This window comes from Mastacembelus armatus, chromosome 5, assembly GCF_900324485.2.
Source record: "Mastacembelus armatus chromosome 5, fMasArm1.2, whole genome shotgun sequence".
Lineage (NCBI taxonomy): Eukaryota > Metazoa > Chordata > Actinopteri > Synbranchiformes > Mastacembelidae > Mastacembelus > Mastacembelus armatus.
The window spans coordinates 5,681,701-5,701,075 of NC_046637.1; the positions used below are offsets into that span (position 1 = coordinate 5,681,701).

Genomic DNA, 19,375 nt, shown 5'->3' on the forward strand with positions numbered 1-19,375 from the left:
CAACTTTTGCCTATCTGAAGTGAACATTATTGATTAAGAACACAATCTCAGCCTCATATACTACTCCCACCTGTCGGCATGTATACAGTGCAAGTAATGATGACTAATACAGGCCTTAAATGATAACACTGCCTTTTTTTAATCATTTCTATAACTGCTTATTCTGTACAGGGTCACCGGGACTAGGTGCCTTATCCCATCATCGTGAATGGACAAGTTGCCAGGTTGTCACAATGTGACTCATAGAGACAGGCAACCACTGACACACCTAACACGCTTGAGCCAGATAACACCCACATGGCTAGACTTGCATCAGGCCGCAAGGAGGGAAAATGAGATTTGGGCCCCATTTAATCCACCTCTGTATATGTCAGTTTGTGCTTACTTTAATAAATACTGAATCAATAAGAAGCTGAAACCTGTTTTGTTTTTGTTTTTTTTTACTTTGGGACCCTCTATATAGGGGTCTGGGCTTTTTTTTTGTTTCTGGAAACTTACAGAAATGGCCCAACCTAGACTCCCCCAGTCTAATATCTGAAAGCTGTGGAGGGGATGGGCTGGATGAGCTTTTTAATTTTGCATATTGCTTTTTAAATGCTCTATACTGAAAAGCTGTAAGGAAAAATTAACAGAATCCACTGAGAAGACCTACAAGAAATGTTATCAAGTGCTGTCATCTAAAAGTATTTTTTTATAAAAAAGCACCATGAACTAGCATGAATGATGTCAAAAAGCAGTGCAGTGCACAACAGTAACATAAACACATCCCATAAAATTTGACACCTACTGTCTTGAGGACTGGAAGCAACTGTAAAACTGTGAAAACAGTATTGGATAAAACACCAAAACCAAAATTTAGGATTATCAACATAAAAATTTGATGCCATAAACAAGAGTTAGACCAAAGGTGTTTAATCACCTTAGCCTATTTTTGCTAGCTTAGGTTTTATTAACAAGAAAACATGTCTCACAAAACAGAGATAGGCTGTCAAAGAAACAAGTAAGGAAGAAAGAATCATCTGTAAATGATTGCCCCATAGGAAGTAGGGCACTTCCTTCTGTTTCTAGAAAAGATATACATACAATAGACAACAGTGAAAGGAAAAATAGTGAAGTTTGTCACAGTTACGTAAAATATATCACAAACAGATAAACTGATGGTGAGCCTCATTAGTATTAACCCCATTTGTCTCAACATACAGACTTCTCAGCACGAACTTTAGTGTAGAAACACAAACGTTAAAACTGTTTTCTGTCTGTCCAGGATGGAAACATTTGTGCCTGGGACAAAACAGAGGTTTAAATCCAGTATTTGCACAGGCTACCCAGCTTTTCAGTTAGAGCTCAACCAACGTCACCCCACTGTTTTTTTTTTTTTTTTCTCAGCTGTACAGTATGAGCTAGAGTTTCACCCCAGCAGAGAAAAATCATCTTTTAGATCTCAAAATATCTTTTAAAATGCTAATAACTACTGGATGGTGTTTATTTAAACGCAAATCATATTAATTAGAGTAAATTCATTGCTAGCTTAGGTTTTATTAGTGGAGCAGCTGATCATTAAAAACAGATGTTTATAATAGGTGCTTTATTCTTTGACTAAAATTAGCTCATGAATCACAACTTCAGACACTGCTAATTAAATAGCCAGAGAGAATCTGAGTTGGCCATTTCAACTGTGCCACCCGGCCTCTGTTAGGTAGAAAGATAGATCCTTCATGGTGTGCATAAAGAATTGTGTTTTAATGAGCTCATTAAAAACTCCACATTTGCGTCACTGGTCTGCCACACCCTTGCACTGCTTTGTGTCTGGGTGCACGGCTGGTGTGACAAGCGAAATCAATTGATTATTTCACAGCCTGCTGTTGTTGAAGTGTAGCGGTGGTCAGATAGCTGTTCTAATACAGGACAATGTCAATGAATGTCAATGTCTGCTAACAGGGCAGCTCTTCTGCCTGAAGGGAAATGCATCTATAGAGATTCATGTTTGCAGCAAGTGAGTGAACAAACTCCTATTATCACCCAACACACACCCACTTCCTGAAAGCTTTTACAACTGTTGTCCTAGTTGGCCTTAAAACAATTTAGGAACTACACCCTTGTCTTATACCTGTTACCAAAAATTAATTCAGATTTGGATGAGCTCAAGACTTAAGTGAAGCAAAGTAATAATATTATATATGGTAGAATTAATGGTTTGTTTTATCTTGTTAGGGTTAGTTGGGTATGTTTTCTTCATAAGATAAGAATTATGCATTTAATTATATATATATATATATATATATATATATATGTGTGTGTGTGTGTGTGTGTGTGTGTGTGTGTGTGTGTGTGTGTGTATAAAAGGACATCTGCTAAATATAATTTGATCAAGGTCTTTTGGGCACAATGTACAAACATAAATATATATAAAGCAAAGTTCAGTCATTTGCATAGGTGTGAGTAACAGCACATCAGTTGAGTTCATGGTAACTGTTTAACCCACCAAAGGGGCGATCAATTCTGCAAGACACGGCAGCTAAATGCGTCACTGATCCATAAAAAATAATCGCCTTGTGATGAGGTCAAAGTAAGATTTATGTATTCTTCTTTATAACTCTGTAAAAAACCCAGTATTACTCATTAACCTGTGAGAAAAACTTTGCTCTTATTTGTAGCAGCTCTGGTCATGTGACCACTGCAGTGCAGGGCCGAAATGTTTAAAAGGAGGTTAGTGAACGGAAGGAAAGTAGACACTGAGCTGAGCACCTGCTAAGCACATCCACAGAAAGAGGTAAAAACACTGCAAGACAACCTGCTGTCAACTCTCACCATGAAGGCCACGCTGGCTGCCATCACTCTCCTAGTCCTTGCCCTGGGTTTGATTTCTGACGCTGTTCAAGTCAAAGTAAGTGGATCACTATGAATTTTTGTGTGACTGAAAGCTTCTTGATGACACTGGCAGTTTCTAGAAGGAGGAGTGACTATATTTATTCATACATGGTGTATTTCATGCAGAAATGGTGCAGATACAGACCTGTATTCTGTCATCTTGTGGATTACAAACTATTGCCTTATATCTTAGTATTGTCTGTTGCCTTATATCTTACTATTGTCTATTGCCTTATATCTTACTATTGTCACATTATTTGAACTAATGGAGCAAACTGGACCTTTAGTTGAATTGCGGTTCTATAATCCCAACCAATGTCTCTTCTTTCAGGAGAATGGATTGTTTTTCTCCCTGGAAGCTGTGAAGAGGCTTCAGGAGCTGACAGAGAGCGGCAGTGCAAGAGGACAACCAAGCCCACGACTCGCCGCGAGCACTGTGCCCCTCTGTGCCGACCCCATGCTCCCACAAGAGTTCGTGCCTCTCTGTAAGAAGAGAGGAGCAGCTGCGTCTCTGACTAGACTAGGTGGGACCATTATAAACTAATCAACCCATCTGTGATGGATTTTCAAGTGAACTTGTCAGGTCATGAATGTTAAAGTTGAGATGGTTCAACAGTGTGTCTAATCTGTCTTTTTGGTTTTTGTCTTTATTTCAGCTGCGGTTCCCATCGATGTCTGTGAGATCTGTGCCTTTGCTGCCTGCACTGGCTGCTAAACAAACCCAGCAACCCACAAACATTTTTCCCTGCTTAAAACATGATTCTTTTTTTTTCTCCATCTCAGAAATCTTTCAGGCAATTTCTAAAGACATTTTTCCTGAATGAAGAGATTCTGACTGTCCCACTGGGCACTTTATACAATTCAATACAACACAAGTCGCTATTAAACAATACGGCCCCAAAAATAAAATAGCAAACTGAGTTATGTTTTCATAAACTGTTACTGTAATACATTTTACCACTTCATTTTTCTTTTGACAGTTCTTTGTCATATGTTTTATTTTGGAAATTTCATTGTTACATTTCTATCTTACTAAGCTTTGTATACATATTTAAAAGAAATGCTTTTTCATTTTTCTTTTTTATTTACATTGTTTTGAATAAAAAGCCTTCACTGATAGATCATGTGTACATTGTGCTCTTTCCAACAGATGCAAAAACTATTACTCCTATATTCCTTACAAGCTGCAGATTATTCTAAATTGTTGAAAGGTGTTTTTTTAAAATAAACAGCACTGAATCTTTCTTTAAATGTAATGGTCATGTGTTTTAAAAAAATTAAAGCAGCATCTGTTCAGTTTTGGCCCCCCCAAGGGCAGAAAAAGCACAAAACAAACAAAAAATAAATACATATAGAAATCACCATAAGAATTCATGTGTATTTATGTCTGTGCTACCTGTCAGTATATAACACCCTTTTAACTCTGTTTTGGGCTTCTCTATTGAATGTGTCTCTTCAGCAACTATACGTTCGTTTTTCTTCATGAGTTTGTCTCTTAGATGCTGTTTATCAGAGCTTGGATGGCCACAGGGCTGGACAAGAATAGTAGATACAGATGCATGAACTTAAAAGAGTCAGATCTATGTTATGTAATGGACACTACTGAAAATCAATAGAAGTTTTTGACAGTATTTATTGATTTTCCAAATGCTACTTGTCAGGTAGTTTTTCATTAACAGCTGTTCTGTGTGTGCATGTGAGTGAGTGTGTGTGTGTGTGTGTGTGTGTGTGTGTGTGTGTGCGTGCGTGCGTGCGTGCGTGCGTGTGTGTGAGGGTGCGTGTGTGTGTGTGTGTGTGTGTGTGTGTGTGTGTGTGTGTGTGTGTGTGTGTGTGTTTTGTATATTCTTCTCAGTATGTAGTACATAGTCTTGCAAGGTCCATACACAAAATAGATTTTAATTTTGTTTATTGTGTGGTCTGTCCTGCTCTAAATACCTGACATACTAACTTGATTTACTAATTTCAATCAGCAGACTAGGGGCCAGAGTACTTGAATGAGTACTTGAATGAGTTACAGGTCACAAATATGTGCACTTTTTTTGGGGATCATATTTACAACAACCTAAAAAAGATGATCTGCAATGTTGAGCAGTAAGGCAGTAAATATCTGTAATTAAGATATCATGACTGGCATGTCATATCATGTATGGACATTAACTAAATAGAAAATTGCAAAATAAACTGTACTGTTGTATATAGTTCAAAAATCATGAATTTTGCACTGCTAATTAGTTGTCTGTTAGTTATTTACACTCTGCTGCAGATGCTATTGGCTAAATGTTAACACAGCTTCCTTTCCTTCCTTCCTTCCTTCTTTACGGCCTCAAAAATATGTTCATGTGCAAAATAGTGAATAATTCATGTAATGCAACTTTTCTGACTCAGCTAAACCACCTCATTATACAAATATATACTGTCAGAAAGTGGCACAGCATACCAGCTCCAATATCTGCAATGTATTTAATGTCTTTATTTCTGAAGGTTCATCATTTTTGTAATGAGCATGTGTATTTCAGTTCGTTATTATTCAGAATTCTTCCATCGTGTAAAAGGGGTTGCAACAATTAAATTCTCGCATTCCAAATTTACTTGGGGTTTATTACAAGCCACATGTATTCTTGATGTATTGGGCATTGGCTGCTCCCTTGTCTGTCAATTACATGATGTCATGCTGAACCTGTACTGATCTCATTCTCTTTTTTAACATCCCTCATGTTAAGTTTTTTTTTTTTTTCTATTTTTCAGTATTTCTGAGAGACCTAGAACAGCCATTCCTTTCAGGCCATGGGTCTTCTTCATAATGATTTTCAGTCATTTACACTGTATACGCTTCTTTTGTATATTATGTAATCTATGTTGCTTATTTTCACAATATTAAGAAAAACACACACACACACTCATAATTTATATCAGCCAACTAGGTAGTGGAGTGTATCAGCCAACAGTCCAATAAATGATGCAGTTAGAGGTTCCTATTTATATTTGGCAGGTCTACTAGTAAATGTTACTTTGGTTTATTACTTTTACACTGTCCATTGCTGCAGTAAGGAATCTAAAGTTTAACTCAGCAGGAGCAAAACTGTCCAAGTTGGTTGTTTATGTGTCTGGTGTCACGTCTGAAAAACATTTTTGATTTCATAGAGTCAGGCTACAGATCATTGTTGATGAAGCACCTGAACAGCCTGGTTCATAATGACCATACAGATTTCACCCTAATATATATTATAACGTCAGACCATAGACAACCTACATGTGCAGTTTGGAAACTTTTTTGCTTTTATGTTTTGGAGTAAAGGGAGTGACGTGTTTCAGGTTTCTGAGAAACTTACTTTTCTCTATTTTATGAGTGCTTTTCTGAATGTGTGAAAAAGTTGCTATATACATCTGGAAAACGTCATTTGCAAACAAACAGCTTTTCAAACAGGTGACCTGCATGGATCAGCTCTGTAGGTGTGTGTTTGCTTCCTTGTTAGCCAGTTCTGTGATATATATCTGTGGAAGAGAGACAAGGGATGAGATTTATTAGGCAACACTGAAGCATCAGGTGCGTTAGTATAAAGCCCAAAGTCAATAATGAAATATCGTGCTGACGGAGGCTAGAGGTTATAAACAAATCCACAGGACAGTGGTTATAAATTAAAAAAGCGGAACCCAAGCACTTACAGTATTCCAGCCTTTGTTTATCTTTGAATAGTCAGTGTCTCCCTCACAGTTACTTTCCTCAACCTGACTGCTATTCATTGTTTGTTAATAAATAACTCACACATTCATATATATATACCTTATAAGAAGTGACAGTGCAGACATACTGAGTCCACAGAAGAAAGCCTCCTCTAAACTGAAGCTTGCATCTTCTGAAAATGAGACAGCTGAGTGTTGTCCTTGTTTTGGTGCTATGTGTGTGTAGGGGAACTCTAGGTGTGCAGGTTCAGGTGAGTATCACTTGTTTTTGGAAGTGTTTTTGAAATTGATCTTGTCATCCAATTTGTTCTGTTTCTTTCACGTCACTGCCTTTTTTCCCCTAAATGCATTGTAGCAATAGTCGTAATTGACACCAAGGGCTTGTTTTGCTTTGGAGAACTTAGATATTTTTAGACCTGTCAAAGATAAAGCTTTCCTCCTCTTGTGGAGTCAGACATGCATTTAAGTAACACTAGTTACTCGGTTTAGCCATTATTACCAGTTAGTTTAGTTATCATCGTTGTTATTATTTATCCTGCAAAGCCCCAAAATGAAGTGGCCATTCATTCCTCTCTTTCAATTCAAGTTCAATGCTACAACTAATGCAGCTTTATTTCACCTGCACTTATGTTCACCTGAACATTTAACTTGTGCCAGATTTTCTCCAGGTCAAAGTTCTTCCCATTCCTTTTCCTTTAGGTTGGAGACAGGAGCTTCCCATTGGAGGCAGTGAAACAGCTGAAGGTGCTGATGGATTTAGACAACAAAGTTAGTCCTCACCTCACACAGACAAGTATCGTAGCTGTGTGCACCCACCCTCTCCTGCCTCAGGTTTTCCGTCCAGTGTGCCAAGAGAGAGGAGCAGGGATTGTTTTCTTCAGACTTGGTAAGACTACACCAAGGAGAAATAAACCAATAGCAAATATGGAAATGTGATTGGACATCAAATTTATTTTGGCACAGACATATTATGGTATTAGATTACAATGTGTTTCTCTCTGGTTGGCTTCTAATGTGTTCTCTGATCTACATATAAATGTGAAAATATATCTCTAAATAGCACACTACAGAAAGTATTGAATGTATTAGAAATCATGCTACTGAGCTAAACCAACAAAACTGCAGAACTGAAGCAAGATGTAAAAAAGAGAAACAGGGCAGGTTTTATGATTTATTATAGCATCAAAGACAAATATTCAACAATCAACATTGAAGGACAAGTATGCCAATATCCTATATCCTGGTTTGTTATTGTCAATAAATGCCTCTCGATACTTTTTTTCTTATATCTATGGCACCTTGGCCAAAACCTACACAAACCTTCAGCTACTAAACTACCTGTTAGTAGGATCATTATAAACGTTCTTCTCAGGTTCATGCAGGAAACAATCACACAGGCTCTTAGAGATGTTGTTTAATCTACAGTTTTATCACTTAGGCACATGCTCTCTCATGAGATTTGTGACTGCTGCACCATAATGTGGCTCTGAAACAACAATGCCAGACAATAGGCCTATTAAAAGCTGTGCAAATAGTCCTTGGGGACCTTTAAAGCTCATTTGACACAGACAGCATCCTTGTTGCTGTATTAAGACAGATTTGGATGCTCTCACCAGTATTAGTAGCATTTCAGACAACTGAAAAAAAACCTTTGTGTGGTACAAAAATATATTTTATGTTTAATTTTCTCCTGCTCATTTCAGTGTATATCACCACACCTTTGGATCCTTGTGAAATATGTGCCAATCCCTCCTGCTTTGGGTGTCTGAACTGAGGCTGCCATCTGCCAGACACACAAACACATTGAGAGCCTCTGGGGCCTTCGTCCTCGATAGTTCTTCCATGTTTCTACGTATAAGGCATCCCTAGACATCGGATAAACACATCTTGTCTGAGCAACTAAGCCCAACAGCTCTAACAGCTTAGTGATCAACATACTGGGTTTTAAATGTTACATAAAAACCACTGCGTTTTTCACTGTTTTATGTTTTGGTAGGTAGGTTCACAAACAGCTGTTTTGTTTGAATATATCTTTATTGTCTGATTAATATTGAACTTCTAATGAAATGAGTGTGATTCTTTATAATAAAAATATGTATTCTTTGCAATCCTGAAAGTCGTTTTTTGTAGTTTAAAATAACAACACACAAAAGGGGAGTATGTTGTGTCAAAGCTACTGAATGCAATAATAATGTCACATGGCTCCCATATGGAGAGAAATCATTTTACCTGGAAGCCCAGCCAACTAAGAGCTGCTAATTTATCTCAGAGTGTTTAGGAATGTAGAATATGCCTAGAGACATTAGACCCAGATGACATCATCCTGCATGAGAAGTGACTCATTTTTAAGTCTTATCCTGTTTTTGATCATATTTAGGATATGCTGTTTATATGATGCCAGGTTGATTGGTGATTCTAAATTGCCCATAGGAGTGAGTGTGAGTGTGTTTGTATGTGGCCCTGTGATGGACTGGCGACCCGTGCAGTGTGTGAGCTGGGACAGGCTCCAGCAGATCCACGAGACCCTAATTAGGAATAAGCGGCTATAGATACTGGATGGATGAGTATAGATAATAGATTGAAGTCTCAGGGAGTGAGACAGAGTGAGCCCCCATCGCCATGTTTGGATCCTCTGACTCCTCCCTTGACGTCATTTTGCGAACGTATGTCGCCCTCTGGCGGTTAACGAGTGACGTAACGATCCTATTTCAAAGTTCGAGTACGTTATTTCCCGCCGATAAATTAACAAATAATAAATATAAAATAAATATAAAAATAAAAATCTATTACTGTAGCTAATGTTTGTTTTTTTTTTTCCTTCGCTGGAACACCACCTGAATCTTCTCCTCCCAATCAACTTCCCACGTCTTCTACCTGCGCTGTTGATACCTGCGCAGGTTGCCAGGTTGAGCTTACAAATACGTTGAAGTTTCACTGACGTTTCGATTAAGTGAGTAAGATGCGTTTCATAAAAAAATCTTGCAACTGGACAGCCTCGATGTGATTACTCATATTACAAAGTTTGGCCCTTACAAATCACAGGATTGAAATACGGGAATTTTGACATGTAAAATGTAAAATTTAAAGAGAAACATGATGTTAGTATGGTGACCTTCAGCTGTGTATTTGTCTTTATAGGGAAAACAAGCGTTGACAACAACCATCATGTGAGTGACCCTAACGTCAGGTAAGGTGATGCAGATGTAGCAGAGTGCTGCAGATGCAGTATTGTCCTCAATAATAAGTCATAGTATTTGTTTTAAGACATGTAATGTTATTCAATGAGGTATTTGCAGTTCGTCTATTTCCTACTGTTGAATCCGCTTTTCCCATTTAATTTGACTTAGTTGGCAACTCAAAGGCTCATGGTTGGTGATATTGGGAATTAAATTATATATTATGGTAAATAACAGTTACAGCTCAACTTCCACAGGGACCTGTTAGTTTGAAGTGTGGCTCGTTGGTCTAGGGGTATGATTCTCGCTTAGGGTGCGAAAGGTTCCGCGTTCAAATCCCGGACGAGCCCAGACTTCTTTTTATTTTATTTTTATTTATTACATTTTCTCCAAAACAAAAAGATTCTCTTTAAGTTTAATAGCGGGCAAATATTTCTGAACTTCTCACTTATTTCTTTCTTTCTCTTATGTTTTACATTGTGGATTAGTACTGAAAATGTCAAATTAGACTTTTAGTAACCAAAAAAATGTAAACAAGGCAATTCATGTCTGATTATACTAAGCAACCACCTTTTGTTTTCAGAACAACAACACTCTTGGCATTTTCACCCATCTTCGTGAGTTAGTCACCCAGAATCCCTTTCTAACAGTCTGGGGCGTTCCCACATGTTGCTGCTGGCTGCTTTCCTTCACTCTGCGGTCCAGCTTATCCCAAACCAGATGGGTTGAAGTTGTGTGATTGTAATCAGTGTCACCAGCAAGGCACCCTCACACTTTCATGTCTTCCTGCATGCTTCATCGTGGGAAATACCCATGTAGATACCATCCGTTTACATTCTCTGCATCTCAGCAGCTGAACAGTTTCTTCAGGCAGTTTTCTGATTTCACTGGTCTAGTGCTATTCCTTGTGTTTCTGAACCAATGAACTAGGTAACACTAATGAGCTAGAAAACAGTTTGGTCAAGGTATACACACTTTATATAAACTGTTCAGAGTTCCTCAGAGAGAGCAACTAAATGAAAAGTGCAAGAATTTTGCAACATTTAATGCTTAGATTATTTGCTGAGAAGTTTTGGTATAGCTACATTATTATAGGAGCCAGTCAATTAGTGTCTCGCTCTTTTTTTGCTCTTTTCACTGTCCAGTGTGATCATTCCTATCAATTTCCACCAGAGGGCACAGTTCACTAAACTATTTTACTACATACTGCAAACTTCACATTTTGGCATCACATGAATATACTCTTCTATCTTATCTTATATACTCATATATATATATATACATATATATATATATATTCTTCTTGTCTCTCATCCATTATCTATACTCACTTATTCCTAATTAGGGTCACAGGGTCCTGCTTGAGCCTATCCTAGCTCTCTTTGGGTAAAAGGCAGGGGTACACCCTGAACAGGTCACCAGTCTATCGCAATCTCTTCATTCCTTTTTTGTCATTTTATTTTTTTACCTCAAAAGAGGAAACAAGTGCTGAATTGTTTGCTGCCACTAGAATAATGAATTTATATAACTGAGGCACAAGAGTTGTCCTTTTATAGAGTTAGTGAAAAATCATGTGCTGAGATTTCCTGGAAAGGTTAAACTCCTTCACTGGAAGAAAAGTGTTTGTTTTTATTGGCAAACACATCTGATAAGGAATTCCTGCTTCAGCCTAATGTGCATGTCCAGACATTGCATAAACTGATCATAAAATGTGTTTTGATCTTCATCTAAGTCACAACAATAGAAAAATACAGCCTGCTTGAACTAATACTGCACAAACATTATAGGTTTTCATGTTTTTATCAAACACAACATGTAAACATTCACAGTGCAGTGTGGAAATATGTGAACCCTAGGCTAATGAAACATGAAAACATATAATGTTTGTGCAGTATTAGTTTAAGCAGACTGTATTTTTCTATTGTTGTGACTTAGATGAAGATCAGAACACATTTTATGATCAATTTATGCAGAAATCCAAGTAATCCCAAAGGGTTCACATACTTTTTCTTGCAACTGTAGCATATCTGGAGTGGGTGTGTCTGTTTTTTCACTCCCAATAATTACATAAACGACTGTATACTGTTGTTTGATGATCTTCTCTATGTGCTCGCTAGCAAGGCTTTTGGTATGGTCTTTTTAGCTTGCTTTTCTAAAATCCATGCCTGTCGTGTCCATTATAGACTATTTCTATACATTTTCTAATGGATAAAATAAATGTTTTATTTTTCACCTAGTTTAATTTGAATCTACTCCAAGTGGGGATTACAAATATTAAATTTTGTACATTGTACATATTAAGATTTAAATATGTACAACTTGATTGGTGACTCTAAATTGCCCATAGGAGTGAGTGTGAGTGTGTGTGGTTGTTTGTCTTTGTGTGTCTCTATGTGGCCCTGTGATGGACTGGTGACCTGTCCAGGGTGTACCCCTGCCTTTCACCCAAAGAGAGCTGGGATCGGCTCCAGCAGATCCCTCGGACCCTGGTTAAGGAATAAACGGGTATAGAAAATGGATGAATGAATTAATACGTGCAACTTTGGTGCCAGAACTTAGTCATGACTTAAGTGTTTGAAAAAAAAATAAAACAGAAAAATATAAATTTAAAGAAACTTTTTATAATCTTTGGGCAGGTGTTATAAGTTGCTTGTTAATAATAGGTTTTCTTGTTGATGTCACCATTCCTCTGTTAGCCTGGCAAAAACATGACAAGTAGAGAAAGCACACTGGCTGTTTGTGTAAATGTTAATGATCTTATCATCGAGTTTGCAAGTTTGCATTTGGTATAAAAACATCAGTCAGGTCAGATTGTGCAGATGTAGATGTTTCATTCAGCTGCAACTGTCATGTGGTCTGGACAAGGAATTATTACACTTCTACTGATTGAAATGATGGTCTAATTCCCGCTATAGATTCAGGCCTCAGTGGGTACTAATGTTGATATAGCTCGTACAAGCTTTTAGATGCTACTGCATTCCTTCTATCAGCCTCTTTGTACTGAGATTCAGCATGAAAAACATAGTCTTTCACTTCGGTCAGAGAGCAGGTTTTGTACCTGATGAGCTGCTTCTTGACATATGTGAAGTAAGGAGGGAACACGCCAGAGAGAAAAGCATTTTTCAGCTGCTGAGCATAGGGGCCATATTCGGCCAATATAAAATTTACCGAAAATTGTATGTTGGCTTTCAATGATGGATCTAGTCATGTGAAGGGAGCAATACATATGTACTGATTAATCTGCAAGGTTTGTTTGGGAGTATATGGATCCTAACAATCACTTTAGTACATATGAAAGAATTCACTGTTACAGCAGAATTTCAAGCAGCCATTCATATGCTGCCATCTTGAGTAGGAGCTACCGCTATAACTCAGAGTAACTGGACCTTCTGTTAATTGTAATGTAACAAGGTAAAGGCCCCAAATAATGTGTTTTAATTGGGGACATTATCAACAATAGTAGCCTGTGGGAAAAGGGGTTAGGGTTCACCAATCAGGTTAATTGGATATTAACTGTACATGGCAAGAAAATCTGTGATCATCAGATGAATACGACAGTTTTGGGACATAAGCTAGAGAACGATGCACAGCTGGAGCTGCTTCATCTAAATACTGACATGTGATTTACTTGTGGAAAACAGAAGAAATGAGGGAGCACTGGATGTTTGGCTTTCTAGCCCTGCAGGTCTCTCTGGAATTGCTGTCTTTTATCAGTTCATATAACAGATCAGTGCTGAGTTATGATAAAAAAACTTAATTCTGTAACTTCATTGTAGCTTTGGTTAAAGCCAGATCCTAAGGTCCCATCTCACAAACGCACATTAAAGGCTATGCGTAAGATTAAAAAGATGTTTTTTGTTTTTTTTTGTTTTGCTGTAGTTGATCCACTCCAGAAACCCTTTAAATGACTGTTCCATTAAAGCAACATGAGACCAAACTGTCATTTCATTTATACTGGATAAAATCACAGTCACACCCTATATGATATTCAAGTTTTTTTTTTAATTCTAAAAGAACTGGAGCAGAAATGTGGGTGTTTAGCTAGAAGGCACTGACTTAAACACTACCTGTCCTGTCTTGTACTGTAGTATAGGTGTACTGGAAAAATCACATCAGTCCACCTTTTTAATTTAGGCTGTACTTTTATATTTTTAATATCTAGCATTTCCAGCAAACCTGGGGTGTGTGTGTTGCTGGTAAATGTGTTGTTTGAGTTTCCTTAGGGTGCTGTTTTGCACTCCGCCTCGGGATATTGTTTGTTTTTTGCTGTTGGTGTTTGGTTCTGTTGTGCTGTTGTATGGAGCAGAACTGTAATAATCTGTTGAGTGCTGAGTGAGTTGAATGAATTTAGTGGAACTTAGGAATTTAGTTCCCCAGTGAACTCTTCTTGAGGACATCCTTCCCCCTATATCTATGATAATAAATGCCCCCTGACCTCAGGTAAAGACCCTTTGTATAAAAATCTAATGAGACTCTTAAGTCTCATTAGATTTCTTTCTGTCCAGGGTAATCTATTGCAGTCACTGCTTTATGGCTTAAAAAGCTCATTAAAGGTTAATGTAGCGTCCTCTCGCTGGCTGGGTGTTTCAAAGTAATGGGAGGAGGATGCCACTACATTCACTATGTGGATCAGTTTAGACATGCAGCTGTGGAGGAGACTCATACCACTGGATGGGAGGGGAGAAGAAGGACAAAAATGGGAGGACAGAGAGCCAGGAGACTGACTACCAAAAAATTCAGCTCTCCTTCATTTCAACGCTCCATTCTCAGGAAACTGTAAGACAAAAAGCAGAAGTAGAGACAACACATAAAACCTGAATAATTCAGTTATAATGATCACGATCTTAAATTGGCTTTTAATAGTGTCAGTCTGTAGAAATGGTGTTATTCTAAGAATCACAGTGTTCAAGCGTAATTGCAAAACTGCTCATAAAGAAAACCTGTTTCATTATGAAGACTAATCAAAACCTTTAATGGTCAGCATTTTCATATGAAAATATTTAAATATCAGAAGAATAGAGGCAGGAGGAAATGACCTACTGTGGTTCTAAGCTTTGATATGGATGGACTTCATTAAGACTAGCGGTGCTGTTATTGGTTTGGTAGTCACACACATCTCATTTATATGTGTAAACTGCTCTTTGGGGAAAGTGTGGATGTTACAGATCTAAAAACGTGTTTCATATTGGCTTCAAGGAAACTGCCCTGTCAAACTGTTAGGTGAACCAGGCATGGTAGGAAGGGCTTGGCTCAGGCTGTCAGCAGGAAACAATTAGCTTTGAAAGACGATATTGACAAGAAGTGGAAACAAAAACTTTGAGAAACCCTTAATCTTAGCAAACACAGTTTCTGTAAAGGAGTTTGAAAACTCAGAGGAAGCCTCACCTTCTTATCCATGTCAGACGGCTCCAAAGCAGTTAAGACACTCCTTAGCCGAGAGGTGGTGGGTGTGGAAGATATTCACCCTGAGATTCTGAAAAGTAAACTGGAGATTGACAGCTGGATTGGTGCAGTGTTAGTAGGTTTGTGAATGTTATACAAGACTGTTGTAGCTTACCTGTGGTCATAAGCTTTGGTTAATGGCTGATTGAATGAGACCATAAATAGAAGTGGCTGCAGGGTAGCTCAGAGTACATTTGCTGTTCCTTTGGGTTAAAAGAATCTGTTTGAGGTTGTCTGTGTATCTGAGCAGGATCCCTCCTGAGTGCTTTCCATTAGAGGTTTTGTGGGTTTGTTCAACCCCAGGCCAGACCCCACTGTAGAGATTATATATCTCATCTGGCCTCAGAACACCTCAGGACCCCCCAGGAGGAGCTGGGAAAGGAATATCTAGACTTGGTTAGACTGCTGCAGCTGCAACATGACTCAGGGGCAGCATAGATAGTGAAGATTTACTATATTCTAATTAAAATGCCAGAGTTATCCTCTCTCTGTCTGTTTTTCTGTCTCTTAGTCACTCTCCCTTCTGTGCAGTCTCATCTGCCTGTCTGTGTCACTCCAGGATGTTGTGGTTGTCTAAACAACACTGCTGTAACTAAAATCTCCCTAAGAAAATAGTATTGTGTAAAAAAAAAAAAGCATGTAAGTTTATGTTTTAGCTGTAGTCATTTTTAATGTATTTTCTTTCTTGCACTGATCTTGATAAGGTTATATACTCTTGTATTATCAGATTTTTTGCATCCAATGTTTAGAGCAAACAAAAAATTCAAACATCAGTAGGAACAGGTATCTGGCTTGTGCTTGGAAACAGCTTTGGCTAAGACACATTTTCTCAGTTTTGGGTTTTTGTATGTAGGACCAAATTGTATCACTTTTTTCATTTTTACTGGAATTCCCAGAGAAACTTCCCAAAAAAAAATAACAGCTGCTACACTGAAACCGAGCCTGCAAGTTTTCAAAGTTCAATAATAAAGTGACAGGATGCTGGAGACACCATTAGGTTTTCACCCACTGGCACTATACAAAATAGCAATTTGTGTCGTACTGCTTTACAAATTGAACCAAATGTCACGACCTATCCAGAAACTCCATCTGGCAAACTGTGGTCTATATAATAAACATCTGAAAGAGTTGACTACACAAGGAGATCAAAATCCAGCACACTTGTATCTGAAATCTAAAGCTGTTGTTGTGGGTCACACAAAATGTAAAAACTCTTTATTCATGGTGTTTATGTACATGCAGGAGTCTGTCCCAGAGCTGAAACCATTTTCAGACAGCCTTCGATCTGTGATGGCACATATCGAAGTCTCTTTGAAACTGCTCTGTTGTCAGTGAATGGGCGGCTGACTTTGGGCATCCTGTCACAGTACGATAAGAGACAGAAGTGCTATCTTGTCATTGGCAAACAGCTGGTGAACACAGCTGGTAAAATGTGTTTGGCTGACACACAGACAACACAAAGGAGGAATCACAGGCACAAGTCACTCTTAACATTTAAAGAGAAAATCCACTGCATAATTTCTCACTTGGATGGTTTCTTCATTTATTCATTTCCCAGCATGCCAACAAGCCAAAAAATTCTGGCTTTTTTCACAAAGTAGTGTAGGAACAAAACCACCAACCTAAAACACAAATTAGCTTCTCAAATTTGTATTGTATTGATGTCACTGCTTTGAAAACGGTCCAGACTGTGTTTTTATTGTGCGATGAGGTATTTGTGGAAAATGTAGCAGTCTATATGTAAAACTAAAGGCTTTCATTCACTTCTAATTAGTATGTAAATTTTCTGGGCACATCCCTAACTTTATTGCAGATTTTTTCTTCCATAAAATGGACCACCACCATGGCTGGTCTCACTTTCAAGTTCATTCATTTCCTGCAGCCTTCAGTCCCTTCTCAATTTAGGGCTATTTTAGGTCATTATATTCATGACTGTGAGGCTGTGCGCTGGAGCACTGGAGAAACTAAATGGAAATATGTGCAGAAGTCAGGGCCCAGACCTCATTCTTTCTGCCCTCATTAGCTGCAAAGGGATTAGCCCTCATGCTGGGTGCCCTCAGAGGGTGATGGGAGCTGTGGGGGTGGGGTACAGAAAGGCGAATAGGACATGTCCACCTCATCCCAGATGGAAATGGTAAGAGATTATGAACATGATTGAACATGAGGGAATGACAAAAGTGCTCAGCATAGTCTGATTGGCAAACGTAGTTAACAGGAATCTTGGCAAAAATCCTTATAAATACCAAACATTTCACCAATACAAGATGTATTTGTTAAATAACAATTGTTCTTGAATTTTATTACTAAGTATTTTGCATTGTTGAGGATCATTATTGGTTTTATTAAATGCATTCAGCTGAACTAGATCACCCAGGGGAAGGGGGTCATTGACTCCATTTTTGTTCTGCTTTGAAAAGGGGAGAATTAGCATCTTCTTGCAGCCTCACTGCTCCTTTTATGCAGCAGCTCCATAGCTGTCAGCCTTGCCTTGCTTTCTTAGTTTGATCTGTGTGAGGCTCTGAATCCCAACACACTTCACACTCCAATGCTTTTTTTTCCAATCATGCTCACAGCAATTCAAAGGAGTGGAGATCATGACACAGATTGAAGAGAATGTCTCTGATACAGAGACGGAAAGATTGATTGATATAAAACATCATCGCTCAGTGTAAAAGTGGCCAAATTAGAGGGGAACGAGAGAGCTAGAGAACGGAGGGGGTGAAATAGAAAGCATTGAGCTGTCACAGCATGCTGCTGGGAGAGAGTGAAGTCATGTGTGTTATGAGCATCTTGAAGTCAGTGGTGTCAGGGCAAGTGACGCTTTGATGAACCAGAACAGAACTTTTCAGGGTCAATCCCGATCAATATGTACAGCAGAAGAGTTTTCCATTAGACCTGCAGTGAAGGTTCCAACAGAATGAGGAATGAGAGACCAGGGAGAACTTGTACAAAGAGAAATATATGTATATCATATATGCAAGCATATTTTACATCTTGACTAAAAAGGTTAGCAAGAACATAAACACATTTCTTGGATTTAAAGAAAAACACAGCTGTAGCAGCTTTAACGTTGGAAAAATTCAACCATTGATGATTTCATATTAATCTTCATCACTGAAATGCCCCTTGATGATTTCATCATCTTCCTCCAGCCTTTCAAACTCAATTTAAAATGCTCCCAGTAGCATCTCCAGCCACAGCCAGCACAATGGTGACTTTTACTTTCATATACTGTCAATGACCTTGGTTGACTCGTCTTCTGTCCAATCACAAGTGAGTATTTTTGTTTTTCGAACTATTTTTAGGTTTTGTGTTTTGTTTTGTGGAATGTGGTTGTGACGTTCCTTTTGCCTTTCATTAAATGTTTATGGCTATTGTGACATGTATTTGTGCTTTGTGAAATGTAAACCACTGTAAGCAATCATGTGTATACTGACTGGATTAAAAGCAAGATCCCATATGTGCAGATGATTGACAAAGAAGATTACAATGTATGCGTATACACACCGAGACCACTTTAGAGTACCATACACACAAGACCCTGCCAAGGCCTTTTCTTGGGTCCATCACCATTCCTTTAGAAAATAAAAGGTTTTATTATCTTGGAAATCTAGCACTTACTGTGACTCGTACAAATATAATTGAGAGCAAGTGGAAGTTGGGGGTTGAAAGCCCACTTTTCATGCAATACAGTCAGATACCCATGGCTATCTGTGCCTAAATATAGAATGCAAATGATTAAACAGGATTTCAGGACAGTGATCTGTAGCTACAGTGTGCAGAGGCATTGAAGAAATCTCCTCATCAGCAAAGCAAGTTTACATAAAATCTTGAAATTGTCTCTGAGGCCCTCGCTAGACTGCAAACAGCCAATCTGTTATCGAGATCGTACTAGTGATAGCATGGGGATTTCATTTCATACACGTTTAACCCAAACCTTCTCTTTTCATGCCTCAGACAGTTTTCCCAGTGACCCCATGATGCCCAGACTGAGTGGCTTCAGTCCTTTCACATTCCACTCAGGCTGCAACAGAGCAGATGGAAAAGTACTGCATAGGACATATTCTATATGACAACATAAAAAACAAGTTTGATCCCTGTTTTTCTGGGCAGACATATTTGATGATATTATGTGACTTTTTACACAGAGAAGAACCTTTTAGTTGTAGTCTCAGCAGCAGCTGAATTTGCATGTGATAAAAATGGAA

The 19,375-nt window shown here is 38.3% G+C and overlaps 2 protein-coding genes and 1 non-coding gene across 3 annotated transcripts; all 3 read left to right on the forward strand.

Annotated features, from left to right (window-relative positions):
- The first annotated feature begins 2,700 nt into the window (after positions 1–2,700).
- LOC113130682 (guanylin-like) lies at positions 2,701–4,164 on the forward strand. Its single transcript, XM_026307490.2, has 3 exons — positions 2,701–2,884; positions 3,200–3,392; positions 3,525–4,164. Exons 1-3 carry the CDS (start codon positions 2,810–2,812, stop codon positions 3,581–3,583), a joined length of 327 nt encoding a protein of 108 aa, XP_026163275.1. The 5' UTR covers positions 2,701–2,809; the 3' UTR covers positions 3,584–4,164.
- A 2,521-nt stretch (positions 4,165–6,685) lies between these two features.
- LOC113130797 (guanylin-like) lies at positions 6,686–8,433 on the forward strand. The gene is made up of 3 exons (XM_026307659.1): positions 6,686–6,800; positions 7,249–7,435; positions 8,253–8,433. Exons 1-3 carry the CDS (start codon positions 6,729–6,731, stop codon positions 8,321–8,323), a joined length of 330 nt encoding a protein of 109 aa, XP_026163444.1. The 5' UTR covers positions 6,686–6,728; the 3' UTR covers positions 8,324–8,433.
- Positions 8,434–10,003: 1,570 nt separating this feature from the next.
- On the forward strand, positions 10,004–10,075 carry trnap-agg (transfer RNA proline (anticodon AGG)). The gene has a single exon. It is a non-coding gene; the product is annotated as a tRNA-Pro (tRNA).
- The last annotated feature ends 9,300 nt before the right edge of the window (positions 10,076–19,375 follow it).

Excerpts from the sequence above, each read along its gene's own strand:
- LOC113130682 (XM_026307490.2), top strand. The coding sequence starts at position 2,810 with ATGAAGGCCACGCTGGCTGCCATCACTCTCCTAGTCCTTGCCCTGGGT. Across the intron at positions 2,885-3,199 it reads CTGACGCTGTTCAAGTCAAA|GAGAATGGATTGTTTTTCTC; the intron begins GTAAGTGGATCA and ends CTCTTCTTTCAG. Across the intron at positions 3,393-3,524 it reads TGCGTCTCTGACTAGACTAG|CTGCGGTTCCCATCGATGTC; the intron begins GTGGGACCATTA and ends TCTTTATTTCAG.
- LOC113130797 (XM_026307659.1), top strand. The coding sequence starts at position 6,729 with ATGAGACAGCTGAGTGTTGTCCTTGTTTTGGTGCTATGTGTGTGTAGG. Across the intron at positions 6,801-7,248 it reads CTCTAGGTGTGCAGGTTCAG|GTTGGAGACAGGAGCTTCCC; the intron begins GTGAGTATCACT and ends CTTTTCCTTTAG. Across the intron at positions 7,436-8,252 it reads GATTGTTTTCTTCAGACTTG|TGTATATCACCACACCTTTG; the intron begins GTAAGACTACAC and ends TGCTCATTTCAG.